Below are 16,843 nucleotides of genomic sequence, written 5' to 3' on the forward strand. Positions count from 1 at the left end.
AAGAGTACTGTTGGGAATAAGTTACCTACAACTCGGCATTACTACATGTAGTTTAGCAAAGTGCTTGACGGATATGATCCCATCTTTGGATCTTTCTATTTTCTTCATAAACATCCCAAAAAACGTGCACCATTAACTTAAACTGTTCAAGTAACAATGAAAATGTTATCTCACCTTCTGCAACACAGTCCTTCCCGTTACCATAGAAGCCAGGCCTACAATGGCAGCAGTACCCGTTACTGTAATCCCGACAATCAGCAAAAGCTGAGCATTTGTTCCTGTTGTGGGCGCACGTCTCCGAATTGTATGCGAAAACTGTGTAAACGACCGAAGAACAAAACGATCGAGTTCAATAAAAAGAAGAACTTTGACAGGTTTATTACAGGATTGGCACTTTTATCTGAATTGTAAAGAACAAAAGTTTTGAGCTTATTACCGGTCACATCGAGATCTTCATCTTCGTCTACCACGACGATCTGGGGTTGCTGGGGCCGAGAATATGGGGGCACTGGTTGGACTGGATCAGGGTACTTTGGCTCGACTGGAGAGTACCTTGGCTCATTGGTTTCAGGGACTGTGTATCTTGGTTGCAAAGGCTCAGAGACGGGGTATCTGGTCTCCGTTTGCTCAGGGTATCTCGGCTCAGAAGGGTATCTGGTCTCCGTTTGGTCAGGGTATCTCGGCTCAGAAGGGTTTCTGGTCTCCGTTTGGTCAGGGTATCTCGGCTCAGAAGGGTTTCTGGTCTCCGTTTGGTCAGGGTATCTCGGCTCAGAAGGGTTTCTGGTCTCCGTTCGTTCAGGGTTTCTTGGCTCAGAAGGGTCCGGGTATCTCGGCTCAGAAGGGTCCGGGTATCTCGGCTCAGAAGGGTATCTTGGTTGAGCCCTCTCAGGGTCGGTGTATGTTGGTGTGACAGTCTCAGATTCAGGGTATTCCGGCTCAAACTGGCCTCCATAATCTTCAGTCTCCGTTTCGGGGTACCATGGCGTGATGGTCTCAGCTTCTGGGTAACTGGGTTGGTACTCGGAGGGAGTCTCAGTTGGGAACTCCTCTTTTCCTTCTGGTACAGGAGTTGTGGTGGCATCCTCCTCCTCCTCCTCCTCCTCCTCCTCCTCCTCAGGAAGGCTAGGGACCATTCCTGGTGTAATGGCGACAAAGAAAGGCGAGGAGCCGATCTCGTACACCCAAACTCCCTTCTGTCCCGAGTTCGTCTCTCTAGTTGGATAAAGGAGGGAAGAAGAATCAGTCAAAATGAAAAGACACTTTAATCTCTAGTCCCTATTTCTCAAAAGTCAGCATTTCAAAGTTCAGTTATATTGACAATAAATTCATACTCTGTGAGTTCCCTGATGGAGGTCTCTTCATTGGTGGTGGTGCGGAAGTAAGTCCCCTGTGTTTGGCTCCAGAGCCAACTCTGCACAAGGCCTTCGTTGAAGCCAGCCTCGAGGAGCTTGCTCTCGCCCCCTACTGACGTGGAGAAAAACTGCAGGCCGCTTCGTGGATACAAGAGGATGGCGCAGGTGGACGTCGCCATGGAGGCCACAACCAGCTGGAAAGTGTTTCTCTGAAAAGTACAAAGGGGACGTTGTTAGTTTGAAGTCCATGGAGCCACATTTCTTCTGATTCTGTAGCAGCAGAAGGAAAATGAATCTGGAAGTTCTCACTGGCTGCATATGTTTAAGAGGATTATTGACCAGCTGGGAAAATCGGTGTGGAGCAAAATGAACAGGTAAGGGCTCCGTGTCAGTGTACAAAGGAAGGCACATGATAGCAAGAACACCTGTAGAATGTGTACGTTATGAAAAATGAAGCATGGAGGCACTGCATCATGGTGTTCCCTCTGCTAGGTCCATTATATGGCACTGTCACCATTGTTCCACCCCAAAAAATGTTCATAAAAGAAACACATGGTACTTTATTTTAAATTGCACTTACTTTAACTTATTTTTTGTGTATTTTTGTTTGCAAACTGAGGCATCAGAACTGATGTCCGCGTAATGAAGAGCTTCTAACATGAAGGCATCCGGCTTGAGACACTTTATACCGATGGCCATTTTTTCCTTTTAGGACATTTGTTCTATCAAAAGCATGTGGTCACACGCATTTTCAGAACATTTTTTTGAATAAATTCATCAATTATCCTTTGCAATTGGAACATTCAAAGCATTCAGGTCAAATGGCGCCGCTTCCACACGCCACTCAATGTATTGAGGCTCAAGGTATGGCACTCTTACCATCCGATACAAAAAACGGCAAAGAAAGAGTTGTTACGTCTTTGCTTGTTTTTATGTTGTTCAGTGTTTCACCTGTCAGTCTCTCTACTGTGTGACCGAGTGAAGACACATCTTCTGTTTTCTCCCTAAAAACCAACATGGCCCCTCACCTTTGTGTCCAGTCTGTCTCCTCGTCCAGACACTCCCCTGGCGGCCATGTTCTCCCAGGTGACGATGAGGACGGTGGTGGGCTCCTCTTCATCGTCTCTGGGGAAAGCTCGCCTGACGTGCTCCGCGGCTTTACTCAGTATATCCGGGCTGCTGTCCCACCTGAAGTGGACCTTGCCCTCTCCGTCACTGTCATCCAGGTCTCCCAGTAGGGCTGCCATCATTTTGAAACTGGCGGGCATCTTCCCCAGGTACTCATCCTCCGCCGGGGGCTCGACAACGGACACAAACCCATTTGTGTTAATCTGGAAGAGAAGACAGTAGGTTTAATATTGATAACTATTATTTTTTTTAATATCACATAGTTATGATTTTGTATTTTCTATCTAAGAGACACTTTCCTTACTTTTGTCAAAAGTAAGGATTATGTGTAATTTTGCAGAATTCTTTGCTATTATTATTATAATAATTTATGTTTATTTAACTTTATTTCCTAACAAAGAGATACTCTTATAGAGGATTTCTAATTATTATGGTTTAGTAAATCATAATTATGAGATTATGCTCCCTCAATAGCTCCAGCTGTTGCGGTTATTAGGTTAAATATTAATTTAAAAATTGTATCTAATAACAAAGAAACTTTCCCATGCTCAGTAGATAATCTTTGATAATTATAAGAAAAAAAGATGGTGGAATTTCTTTTCTTCCATAGTTTGACTGGATTATTGACCTGCTGGGAATGGGTACGGACCATGACCATGACCATGAAGGAATGAAGATACAAAGAAGGAGGAAAAAAGGATATACGTAGATGTGATTTTTAAATCATTTTTATAGATCTGGATGTTTGAGCAGAGATGCGAGGCTGACTGGGTTTGTCCTGTTTCACAGATTACACTGAGACCTCCAGTTAAATCGCCAGTAATCGTTCTTAACCTGGACTCTCCTGCAGCTCAGCTCGCTTTGCTGGCCGACAGGAATTCCACACAATAACTTCCCATCCACTCAGAAGGAAAGAAGGATCTTTTTAACCTCATTAACTCAAATCCGCCTAACACCGAAAGCCACAGTGCCTGTTTGAGCTGAGAGCACCATTTATCTGTGACCGTGAAGCGTATCCTCTCTGAGGTAAGAAACTAAACAGCTACTCTTTATGTCTCAATGATGGCTCAGATGATTGTTTGACCTGAATTTCAGAAAAATAAGCTTTAATTTCCACCACACATGTTTCAGCTCACATGAGAAGGTGTTCATTTATTTTTACTTCTGTTGAATATAACCAGTGTTGGTTATGTCTCTCAACCAATAAGGGAATATGCATGTAATATCATGCACCAACAGATACATTTTCATTCAAAAGCCTGAACTGTGTACAGGTGTTACTATTTTAAATGATCTATTAAGAAGTAAAAATGTAATTAGTTGTATGATTATACTTTTTTTGTAATACCAAATGAGGATTTGAGAAGAAAGCTAATTAAATATAGAAAATATTCAAACTGCAGTTTAGCATTATTTTCCTTTTAAATTCATCTACTGATTTCTTTCTGGATTATTAACTTGTTTAGTCTGTGAAAACCCCAAAAGATGTCCAGTTTAGGATTATATAAGAGAAAATAATTTCATAAATTGCGATTATGAAGATTTTTTCTTTTAAAAAAATGACATAAAATCAATGAATCCATTATCAAAAATAATTTAGATTACTTTTCCCTTAATATGAAGCTGTGAATAAATGAAGGAGGTTAGCGGGAGTAGCCAGCAGCATCAGTGAAGAGTACATTTGTTGACAGCCTGATTGTGATCTCATTAATGTGAATGGTTGAATGTGAAGCAGAAGCAGAAGCAGAAGCAAACACCCAACAAGCTCAGGAACAACACCACCCCACTGAGACACACAGCAACGCTAAACAAACAAACAGAGACACAGAGACTTGATGCTGGGGGCTGCAGACACTTGAGTTCCTTTCAGACAATCGGTAAATCCCTGAAATGGTCAGGAACATTTTCCTGCTTGTGTGAAGAAGAGCAGGAATCAATATTCCCGCCTGAAGACCTCGATACATTTCAGAGGAAATACCGGTACAGCTGTGTTGTGAGAAAAAGCAGTAAAACTGCAGGGAAAAGAACGTAAAAAGGTTACATTTGTCTGATAAAAGATTGAATGAGCACGACAATATGCTGATGACGCACTTGTATTTATTCGTATTTGATGTATTCAATGTGTGTTTCTGCTTCAAGTAGATCACGTAAAAAAAATCACTTGTCTCTCCCAAACTTGTTGAATATTAAATACATTAGAGTAACAATGATGAGTGATTAAGACCTAACAGGTCCTTGTCTTGTACGACTAAATACAGTATAACGACTTCTATGATATCAGTTGATAGTTTACTTACAAAGTACACAGATGCAGTACATCATTTTTTTAAACAAACCTGGGCCCAGGCATTAATCCAGATAAGAAGTACTGATTAGTATCTAGGGCTTAAAAAATTCCAAGAACAAGTTCCTATGTTTATGCTGCTGTGTGAAAATGTTACTAAGTACATTAACCAAAGTACTTTGCATTTTTGAGGTACTTATGCTTTACTTGAGTATTTCCATTACATGCTTCTTTATGTAATATTGTACGTTTTACTTCATAACATTTATATGTCAACATAAGTTACTTTGCTGATTTATATTATTAAAACAAAATAGAAATCAACAAACGCTTGGTACTTTTAGTTTATTTTAATGCTTTTACTTAAGTTAGATTTGAATGCAGGACCTTTTATTGAAACTGAATATTTCTAAACTGTGGTATTACTACTTTAAGTAGAAGTCAAAGATCTGAGTACTTCTAACAACACTGATGATGTGTATCTGATTTACACTTCAAGGTGACTGGGTCATAAATCAGTGGGGGCCCACAGCAAAGGAAACCCTGGAGAGTCGCTGCAGTCAGGGTTGAAGTTGTCATCATTCAACATTAAAGTTAACCAACAGAGCAATCCAACAAAAACATGTGTATTTTCCTCTTAAGTACTTCTTCAGCAGATCTATTTGCTAATTTAAGAGTTCAAAAAGAAACAAAGGATGCATTTAAACCCTCAGAGCTTCTCTCAGTTTAGCCTCTTAGAAACATGCTAATGGTCTTAAAATGGCTGCTGCGTTTCCCAGAATGCCACACATATAATTAAAAGATTAATGTGTACTAGGAGGCCTCTTAGTTCAGAAAACAAGCCAGAAAACAAAAGACAAACCTGAAGATTATATGAATCACACATGTATACAAGAACCAACTGCCATCAAGTTTATGGCACACAAAAAAACAAGGAACCCCACAAACATCCCAAGAATATACAATCTCTCATATCGGACTCAATTTTGGCTGAAATTTGTACAAAAAAGGGTCAACAATTTGGACGGATAAATGAAAACTTTGGGTTTACTGTCTTCACTGAGACACTTATTATATTCCTTTATTGATCCCCATGGGGGAAATTCAAGAAATGGCTGATTATGGCTGATTATATTTGTGTGTAGGCTCCTCACCCTAGCCTTTGCAAGTGGCCGATGCTGGAGAACCTTTATGGCAGTTTTGTTGTGCCCTTAAACTTTAGCACATAAAAATGTGCATCACTGAGGTAAAAAATCAGTGTTTTGAACGTAGGCCTGTACATATGAGAGTACATGTTGCGGCTGATGATGTTGTTTTCCATCCAGTGTGAGCTGGTTTCTGGTGTTTGACACATCAGCAGCTCCAGAAATAAACTGTATACGTTACCGTCCTCCAGCTTATCTCACATGTACATTCTTCAGTGGGCCAGATAGGAAGAGAGAAAACAGCTGCTCTGTACAGAGACTTAATGCTGCTAAAACCTCCTCTTGTCTTTATGTTCTGCTTTTTCTCCAACAGGTGAGAACTTCATGTAAGAGGTGAGATGTTACATATGTACAAAACTATCTGCGTGGGTGGACATCACTGAGGGCAGAGAGAAAAAGTTGTTGTTTGTGAATTAAATAGCTTCACGTTCTTTAAATTTACAGCTTTCTTGATGTAAAAAATGCCGGTTCTATGTTAATTTGTTCAAACCAATTTTTTTAAATATTACAATTGCCACCACATTACACCACTACAACATGGCTCCACCCCTATATTTACTTAAACATCAAAGATTTCCTGCAAATCTTCCGTCCCCATCACCAGACAGGATGGGGATACTGGACGATAAACGTCACGCTAAAGGTCTTTAGGATTGTATACATCATAAAGCCCATATTTTTGGTTTACCCTGATGAACATGCAGAAACATGTCAGTGTAACAATAAATCACCCAAAACTACAAGATAACATTTTGAGCCTTTAGAGCAGGGTTTTTTCATCATTCATGACTTATTTATTTCATTCTTCATGATTTAAGGAACTAAATGGAAATGCATTTCAACAACACAACAAAGCTGCAGGCGAACCAAACTAAATAAAATGCAGCTCTGCTCTAAAAGGCAAAAATTTAAGCTGAAAAGCAAAACCGAGTCCCACATTTGGTTTGCGCAGAATGTTTCAATGATATTTGTCAAAGTTTTATCGGCCTCTTTCCCTGCTGACAGAGTTCTAAAGAGTGGGAGGCACACTTTTTTGGAGTCTTCAGGGATCCCGCAGTAAAAAAACTGCTTCACGTTCTCGCATAAAACGTTGGTAACAAACTGTTCTCTCTCCTGTTTGAGGAACAACAGATGAACAACCGTGTTAGAAAACATCTGGTGCTTTGATAAAAAGTCAAAGACACAATATGGACAAAAAAAAAAAAAAAAAAAACTGTAGAAAAGTCGACTGCAACTCCCAAGATGCAATTCAGTAACAAACGGCCAAACGGCAAAGCTTCATATTCTGCTGAAGCTAAAGATCACACCTGATTAAACGGTTTAAATCTGTTCACTTCCTGATTGTGACCGACTTCTTCTCCATAGCAACAGCAGCCGAGGCTCATGGATGTTGCAGTAATTAGAGCAACATAAACTTTTAGTATAACACACTTCAGTATGACAGTCTTTGCTGTCTGTAAAGAAACTGCAGATATAAAAATATATGATCCAACCCTTTTAACAGGAAATGACTCCACCTGAGCAGAGGAGATGCAGGTAACATAGTAAATCTTTACAAGCGATCGGCAGCGGAGGGGGGTCAAAGGTCAGAGCCTGAGCGCTCTGGAAAAAAAAATGAAAGAAGTATCTGTGAGTTTGAGATGATGCTGCGAGTTGAGAGAGGGGATGAAATAAGAGCCATGAGAGGAAAAGCCGTCGTGCTCGGCTGCCTCTGCAAAGCCCTGGAGGGATTAGGCGTAAGACGTCTCTTCAGGGGAGCTTTTTTTCACCGCAGCGGCTTCCTCCGCGGAAACGCATGAATGACAGCAGCATGCGGGTGAAAGGCCGGCGTCTCCCAGCAGGTATCTGACTTTAGAGGAGACGCCTGCAGGGACGAGGACACTCGAGCTTCATCGCAGGAAGTCTTTTGTCTTGAGCGGAAAACGAGCTAACAGCTAACGACACTCCCGAAAGGCTTTATGAGCTCACAGGTTGAGCAGGAGGACGATGACGGGGCTCAGTGAGCTTCAACTCAAACATTTAGCTTCGATATAGAAGGACGCTGCTGTAATGTGAGAATATGCAGCTTTTTTGTCTATTTTATATCATTTTAGACTGAATATAAGTGAGTTGTGGATTGTTGGTTCTGACAAAACAAGACAGTTGAATACATTATGAGCTCTGGTTGGTTTTCACTGTTTTGCAGATTGTTTAAGGGTGAAATAATTTACAGATAAATAATAAAAAAGAATAATAAGTTAAGTTGCAGCCGTACACTTTTTTTTATTTTAGGAAATCTGCAGCAAGTTGATATAGACAGAAATGAGATGAAGTGAAGTAGCATGGGATCATGGGAATTCACTTCACCATCATTACCTTCATTGCAGTCAGCTTCTCCAGGTTAAGATTTTTTTTTAATCAAGAGAATAATAATACGCATACGTCTCCTTTTCTCCAAAACAAACAGACCCGTTGATTAAAACCGTGTGTGGAACTAAACAGACCCCATTTGTACAAATTGGATCCCGCCACCTTGGCTTGGCTTCAGCAACTAGATGAAGCCAAGCCAAGGTCTGTTTGTCGGGTATTTTCGCATACTGTTTAAAATATATTGTTAAAAAGATCTTCCAGATCTTCAAAAACATATTGTAACATTGTGGCTAAAAATCTGATAAAAAGTCATTTGGGATAATGCAGGCTTTTATCAACCAGACTTTGTGGTTATACCAACGGAAAACAATGCCATTTAAAAAGGTAGATATCCCTGAAACACAGATTTCTATCCCAGGAGACCGCTTTTTGTTTCCCGTCTGAAAGAGAAGTCGTGTAACTTACGTACTTCAGTAACGACACTTCTGTAGTTATTTCAACCCAAACATTGATCTTTTTCCTAAACCTAACTAAGACGTTTACATGCCGAAACCTTACTATGTTTCGTGTGAAGACAAAAGGTTCATTTAAAAAAGTTATAGTTGCTTGTAGACATTTTAATATGGAAAAGAAACAAGTAATACCATTTTTTTTAAAAACAAGTAAAGTCCACACATTGGACTTCTCTGCTGCATTTCTTCCAGCAGCTAATGACCAGTTTGTACATGTAATAATACAAGCAGTGTTTGAGGACCCGCAGCAGTGAGATGGAAACTTGCCAAGACGTCTCTTACATCACACATGTCCGACCCCTGAGATCATCTTTATCAGTGTGAGAACAGCGGCGGGTGGAAACCCGCTGAGCTCTGCCATCTGTTTTTTGGAGGACAGATGTCTCTGGTCTATACGTTCCAGATGTGCCAACCCTACGGAGGACGGTCCACTTCCTGTTCGAGGACTTAAAAACCCCTCTTCAGCAGCAGCAGGAGCAGAGCCACCGTGTTTGATTTTACAATCAACTGTCAACGGGGTTTTAAAACCTGACGTCAGATGGAAAGCATAAGAAAGCTTGAGGAAACTCAACGTATAGAGCTGATAATTACTGGGGGACCAACAGGATGTCATTCATTTGTGGGGGGGGAGGGGGAGTAGTTAGAGGCCCTTTAAAGAGGGGGCGGGTGCTTTATGGACTGCAGACTCAAGGCGACCAAAAAGAGCTTCACACTGCGGGAAAAAGCAACAGAGGAAGCTGAGAGACATTCTATTCTGAAAATCTACGTTATTACAAACTCTTTGTTCGGACGATCAAACCTGCAGGATTTCAAATTCTAAGTGAAAGAAATGTTTAATTCCTTTTAATGGAAAAGTGCAGTCCTAAAACCAACAATCGTAGCTACTGTTAGTGTCTCCTAGAGCAGTGTTTCCCAAACTTAAAAAAATTAGTAACCATCGCATATTCCTCAACTATAAGTCGTGAGAAGATCGAATTTGTGCATAAATTAACGTTCTTGGCCATTTTACTGCCATTTACGCAAAACCTTATACTATCTTGTAACGGTAAACCAGCCATTTCTGAGACATATACGTTTGATAAGTCACAACTTTGTTATATGCATGTGTTATTGACAACATATACTAAAATGTATAAATGAGACCTACTTAAGGCATTTAGGTGGAGTTCACAGGCTATCTCGTTCTTTTTGTTTCCTCTCGTCAGTAAAACAAACAGAATGTATTCTAGCTTTTCATATTAGGGTCAATGTTATAAATAGCTACGATTTATTAGCACAATGCAAACATTCAGGCTCCATTATGGGCTTAAAGGTGTTCTGCAGATATGAACGTTTAATCATTTCCTGCGACCCACCTGTAGGTCCGGAAGCTGAAAAGTTCATTTCAGCCAACGAAGCAACAACGGAAACATTACATCCATGTTAAGTAGTTTCATTTACCTGAGCTTAAAAGAATCAGTCTGACATGATTCCATTTTTCTTATCGTCATCGAAACTTTGCACTTTCAGACCAAAATCCAAAACCTATTAATCGGTCTCAGAATACTTTGTGTTGGATTTGTTTACAGTAAAGAATATATATAATATCACCACACTTGTCAGACCTGCAAAATACCCTTATGGCCAATTTTTTATGCACTTACAAAAATCATTGTTGTTTGGGGGGGAAAATGTAGTTTGTATTTGGGATGGCGCTAGAAAACATTTAAGGGAATTTCAAAGCTCTTGTACAGCTGCTGGTGTTTACAGAACAACTTTGGCTTCTTTTGTTCAATGAAAAGGATTTCAGAGAACAGAATTTGTCCAATTTGACCTAACAACTTCACAGCTTGTGGGGCAAAACCAACCGGACGCCAAGACCCCATACGTCCTGAACTACACATCAACATCTTCCGTCTGTTCTATCCTCCAACAAACTAGAATACATGTCTGTTCTCAGATTCAAACCAAACTCTGCCTGCAGCGGTCTGAAATAACGAGACATGAAGACGGCCTTGGTGATGTCCCAGTTACTTCCTGTAGAGACACGGAGTGAATATGTGTGGTCTGGTTGTTTTAACAGCAGGATGGAAAACAAATGGTGCAGTGAAGGAAACAAACTCTCTGTGTGGATGTATCAGTGTGTCGACGAGGTTCAGCTGCTTGTGCAAATGTTTTAAATTCTCAGCAAATGAGTCAAAAAGGGATAAAATAGTTTGTCGCATGTGTTTGTACATCCAATTAGTTTAACTTTCCTTAGTACACTTCTTTTCTGGACATACATCTTACACACACTTAATGTGGACTTTGAGAAAGTCTTCTCAGAACAGACTACACTAACCTTTGTTCAGAAGTTTACCCATAATTCTTAGGAATCTTGACTTCAGGGCTCAACAGAAAGGTTTAGGAAACTGGCAACCAATTTTGGACATTTGGTTGCAATCAGTTGAAACTACTTTTGACAAGTAAAGGTACATACAGCTGTATGCGAGCGGGGGATCAGCTGTTTACGAAGAACTAAGGCAGATTAGAGGACCTCTCTGAGGCTACATCAACACTAATACGCCATCCACACATGCGTAGCAGCATCGTTTGCGGGTGCCAGTGTAAACAGGAAGTAGATTGGTTGCTTTGTAACAGAAAATACGACATAGTAGTATAGTAGTCTTTAATAATTGTAGAAGTTTTATGTTACAAACTTAGTTACAACGCTGCAGGTTTTGCTCTCTATCACGTTTAATTCAAAATGAGCACTTACTAATCAAAGTTTACTTGATTCTGTGTCAATAAATGTGGTGAACTCATGTCTCTCACTTGTTTCCTCTGTTTCATTGTTGTTTGTTTTTACCCTCATAGCTCTGCCGAATGGCTTAAGTCCCTGTCACACTGGAGAGCTTTATGCTTTTGTTCCTTTATAGTTTCTGTGTGGACTTCACGATAGATGTGCAGAACAAAATGGGCACTTATAGAAAAGGAAAGTCCTCTGTTCTGCGTCCATCACCCTCCTCGAAGCTGCAAACCTTGACTTCAGATGTCCACTCCGTAGGGCTGATAACGCCACTGGACACGCTGCTCACGATCTGCTCCAAAAATAGATTGCTTCCTCCGCATGTCGGGAGCGTTATGATTATAAAATGCTGAATTTATCTGCACAACACCTGCTATTATAGACAACAAGGTCAGCAACGCATGTTATCAGTTATCTAGGTTATACTAACCACTGTTACGCTATCAATAATCAAGGCTGTTGCTGGGTTTTTTTCTTCTTCTGAAAAAGGGTCACCTGAGAAGGGCTTGAGGAATCAGGGAAGGACTCTTATTGACTGCTAAGACCCAATTAAGTAGTGTATGCGGGTGTCTATGAAATCGTTTTAAAGCATATGCGGTTACACCTGTCCACACTATGAGGTAACCCCAACGTTTTCAAACTTATCCATCCTCGGGAGAGCTTTTAAAAGTATCAGTTTTCGGTGCCCTAAAACTCCGGCCTAGTGTGGACGCTCAGTGTAAACGCAGCAAAAGAAATGCGTTTTAACTTGGAAACGTAGTAGTGTGGACATGGCCTGAAAGTAGAGAGGATGGACAAGCTGATGTTGGTGTCACATGGTGGACAAACAATACAAGACTTCAATGCTGAAGGACCAATGGATCAGTGGTGGGAATCAGTACATAATGTCCAGAAAAGCAAAATTTAAAAAAAGGAGATAATGGATGAACAAGCAACCAGCGACTGTTGGATTCAATTGTGAGGGTTCTGTGAAGAAAAAGCTGGAACACTGGCATTTTGTACACCAGGAACTGTGGGGTCGACACGTTAACACTTAAGATTTAAATTCTGTAAAGTACAGTACTTGAATAAGAAGTATCTCACAGCACATTTGCAGACTTGAGGTCTCAAGGAAGTGTGCAAGTTGGGAAGTCATTTTTTTTAGTATGTAAACTTAAAATCTGCCTAGAATTAGTGGGACTGGGACATAGTTTTGGTCTTTGTGGTGAAGTGGAGAAGCAGCAACATGTCCTTGAGCTTCTTCAACACTGCCAGAAATAAAACTAGAAGAACATGTTAGAAATTCTGCTTTTTTATCGACTCTATTGATGATTTTTTCATCTCAGACGGGAGGATTTTAAGATGCAATAAATAAAATGCACAAGGCCAGATTACACTTTTTGGGGCTGAAGGGCAAAAGTGTGTTGTGGGGCCCCAAATCAGCCCCAGTACCAAACTCTGCAACCAGAAATCAACTAGTTCTCCAATATGTAATGAAATATAACTACATGTTTTCTGTGTGGAAATTGATTTCACACAATTTATGAATGATAAAATAATTTAAAAAAACTAAACTAGACACAGGGATCTTCTACAAAACAGTCACCATTAGTTAATGTAATTAACAATTTTAGTGCAAATTCAGTGACAAAACTGGATTTAACCAAAGTACCAAGAACAACTGAAAATGAAGCTGGGTTTTTTCGAGGGGCCCCATGGGGTCTGTGGCCCCCCGGGGTTAGTTGCCTGTTTGGAAACCAGCTTTGGTTAAAGAAAAGTTTACACTTAACTCTTTTCTCCTCAAGACAATAAAAACAACTTGAATTGAACAGAATTTAAAAAAAAAAAATGAAAAGGAGTTTACCACATTGGAAACATGTTTTACACCAAGTGTGGATGCTCCAATCTGGATTATCTGTCACATGACCCCGAGGAATGCATTCAGTGTGTGTGTGTGTGTGTGTGTGTGTGTGTGTGTGTGTGTGTGTGTGTGTGTGTGTGTGTGTGTGTGTCTCGGCTTGATGAAAGGCTTATCTGTGTTGGCTTTTAATTGACTCACATTCCAGCCTCTGTTCACATATTCACAGAGAATCCAACACCTCCGTCCCTCCGAGAGAACTGAACAAACAACAAACCTCTGCCGGCAGCTCCACACACACACACAAACTCCACCTGCCTGCTCACACCACCAACACCACCAACACCACCAACACCTCAACGTGTCGCCACATTCCCAACAAATCAAACAGTCAAGAGCCAGAAAACCAGCAGGACTGATGTGGATCTAAAAAGCACAGCAGCAGCAAAGCTTCAGGAGAAACACAGAGAGAGAGAGAGAGAGAGAGAGAGAAGGAGGGCTCTTATTTTGAAATGTTTTAAAATGCGTGGAGATGATTAAGAGCCAATAGAAAACCTTATCAGGTGTCAACAAACAAACAGAGGGAGCAGACTCAAAGACTGCAGTGAGGAGACAATTAAATTTATCAAACTAATCGATCAAGCATGTGATCACTGGGGAAAATCATCAGTTGAAACATTTGAAATAATGAAAGCAGTTGAAGTAGTGAGAACGGTGGAAGTTATGGGAGTTTAGAAGAGATGAAGAGTGGGTTTTTTTTTCGTGGTTCAAATGTGAAAATCTGACACCTGAAAGGATTTGAAGTGTAAATTAAAGTGCTATAATTAAAAAAAGGAGTTGAGGTGTTGTTCCCTAATTAAACAGGAAACCTCATTAGGTGTCAACAAACAAACGAGAGAGGAGACCACCTGGATCAATAACTAAATAAAATCACTTTAACATTTAGAGTGAATAAAGATGAAGATTAAGAGGAGACAGATTCACAAAATAGCCAAAGATCCCTCATAGCCATGGGTTGAAAAACATAAATTAGTGCGAAAATCCCTTAAATATATCCTATTTTTAACGGAAATCTTTAACTATTTAATCTCAGAGCAGATTATAGAGATAAAAAAGCATTGAATGCTTTGATTTAAATTAGTTAGACATCAAACATTTGTATTTTAACTCCTGAAAAGCTACTTATAACATGCAACCATTACCTTTAAATGCAATGTTTAAGGAGATTTTTAGGTTAAAAAAAACTATTGATTGGGTTCCTTGTGTCAATAATTCGTTTTATATATTTTTCATCAAATTAGTTATCAAGTAAAAAAATAAGATATCATCTGTTTCATAAGCAGCAGACACATTTTTAGTTTTTTTTTAAAAGTATTCTTGGCAAAGTAAGTTACATTTTAAGTCTAAAGCTCTGGACTCTGGTAGACTTTTCTTTTTATAATTATTTGAAACAATACAGTATGAATGAATAAAAAAAAGACCTACAGAAATCTTTCATTCATAAATTCATTGCAAATCTCATTTTTAATTTCATTCATTTTAAGTTGAATTTGATTTACTTTTTGTCTTAATTAATTCTAATACTTGTTTAATCTCTTTTCAAACAGTTCTCAATATTTTGTTGATTAACTTTTTTTTTCAATTTTGATTATTAACACATTTATTAACACATTTATTAACACATTTTTCTGCTTCTCTTATGAACTGATTCTTGAGCACTTGTTCCATTTTGATGAATGAACTTCATGATTAAATCTGGTTTATTTCCCATTAAACAAACAACCTGCTTGGTTTTTAACTCACATAAACTGTGTCGAAGGTGTCGCTGAAGAAGAACAGAGACCCGTTCAGAGGCAGCTCTGCGGTGGAGTCGGACCCGGGCTGCAGGCTCTGGTCTCCGGCTTCTTCTCCGAACTCAAACAGCTCCTCCAGCTCCAGAGCCCGGGTCAGAACACCCAGACTCAGCATGCATGAGCAGACCCAGAACCAGCTCCACATGTTGCCTATAAAACGCTCCAGAGACCCAGTGAGACCAGCGGTGATCCCAGTGCAGAGCAGCCGGGGAAGAGGTGAGGTCAGCGGGCGAAAACTCAGCGGTGGAGTGAGGAGAAGGAGAGGAGGGAGGGCTGAATGAACGGATCGACTCTTTTCAAAATAAAAGTGCCAAATAAAAAAAATAAAAATGAGGTGTTTTCAAAATAAAGGCGTGTTATGCAAACACAATAATCAATTCAATTTACAATTTGCTCTGGAATGCAAACCCAATTCCAACAATGCAATCATCAGTTAGTTAAAAAAGTTAAAATAGTTAAAATAGTTGTTGTTTTTTTCTCTGTCTGTAAATATAATATTTCAGTTATTGTTGTTTTTTCTACTGTTTTTTTTATTGCTTATTTATAATACTTGTTTTATTTTATTTTTTATTTTAATTTTTTTTAATTTTTTATCTTGTCTTCTTCTACTATGTCTCTTGTGTGCACTTTACTCTATGCTGCTGTAAGCCTGCAAATTTCCCTGCTGCGGGACTAATAAAGGATTATCTTATCTTATCTTATCTCTCTTATCTTATCAAAAATACTTCAATATTTCAGTTATTGTTGTTTTTCTACTGTTTTTATTGCTTATTTATAATACTTGTTTTTTTTGTTTTTTGTTTTTTTTAGTTTTTTATTTGATCTTGTCTTTCTTTACTATGTCTCTTGTGTGCACTTTACTCTATGCTGCTGTAAGCCTGCAAATTTCCCCGCTGCGGATTATCTTATTTTATCTTATCTTACTTACCAAATTACAATCTCTGAAATAAACTGTTCAATATATTGCACTGAAAAAAGATTCAATAAAATGTAATTATCATAAAAAAAAATTGGACTGTACTATCTACAATTTGTCGACTGAGAAAAAGTATTCAGATCTTTTACTTTAGAATAAATAGCAATACTCCAGTTTTGATATACAGTACCGGTCAAAAGTTTGGACACACCTTCTCATTCAATGGTTTTTCTTTCTTTATTTTCTACATTGTAGATTAATATTGAAGACATCCAAACTATGAAGGAACACATATGGAATTATGTGGTAAACAAACAAATGCTCAACAAACCAGAATATGTTTTATATTTTAGATTCTTCAAAGTAGTTGAATGAGAAGGTGTGTCCAAACTTTTGACTGGTACTGTACTCAAATACAATCAAAATTTAATTCAAGTAAAAGTACACACATATTATAAGTTTCAAAAGTACTAATCTCATCTCCCTAATGGAGAGCATTTGTGTTTTATTGCTTTGTGTTTTGTTTTTTTTAGTTTCTGAGTTCTGCTTAACGCATTAGGAGATGTTTTATTATGCAAGTATTATTCTTGGAGTTTTTGAACTTTATGCAACAGTCTTACCTGTACATTTAGAGTATGTA

General features: G+C 39.1%; 1 protein-coding gene across 1 annotated transcript in view; it reads right to left on the minus strand.

Moving 5' to 3' along the window:
* LOC129095334 (nidogen-1-like) overlaps positions 1-15,432 on the minus strand; it is a 36,256-nt gene extending 20,824 nt beyond the window's left edge. The window contains exons 1-5 of the mRNA XM_054603738.1: positions 15,238-15,432; positions 2,381-2,683; positions 1,332-1,561; positions 437-1,212; positions 175-315 (exon numbers count right to left, since the gene is read on the minus strand). Of these exons, the coding sequence (XP_054459713.1) occupies positions 175-315; positions 437-1,212; positions 1,332-1,561; positions 2,381-2,683; positions 15,238-15,432 (1,645 nt within the window). The remainder of the gene's footprint in view (positions 1-174; positions 316-436; positions 1,213-1,331; positions 1,562-2,380; positions 2,684-15,237) is intronic.
* Positions 15,433-16,843: the final 1,411 nt, after the last annotated feature.

This window comes from Anoplopoma fimbria, chromosome 9, assembly GCF_027596085.1.
Source record: "Anoplopoma fimbria isolate UVic2021 breed Golden Eagle Sablefish chromosome 9, Afim_UVic_2022, whole genome shotgun sequence".
In the NCBI taxonomy this organism is placed as follows: Eukaryota; Metazoa; Chordata; class Actinopteri; order Perciformes; family Anoplopomatidae; genus Anoplopoma; species Anoplopoma fimbria.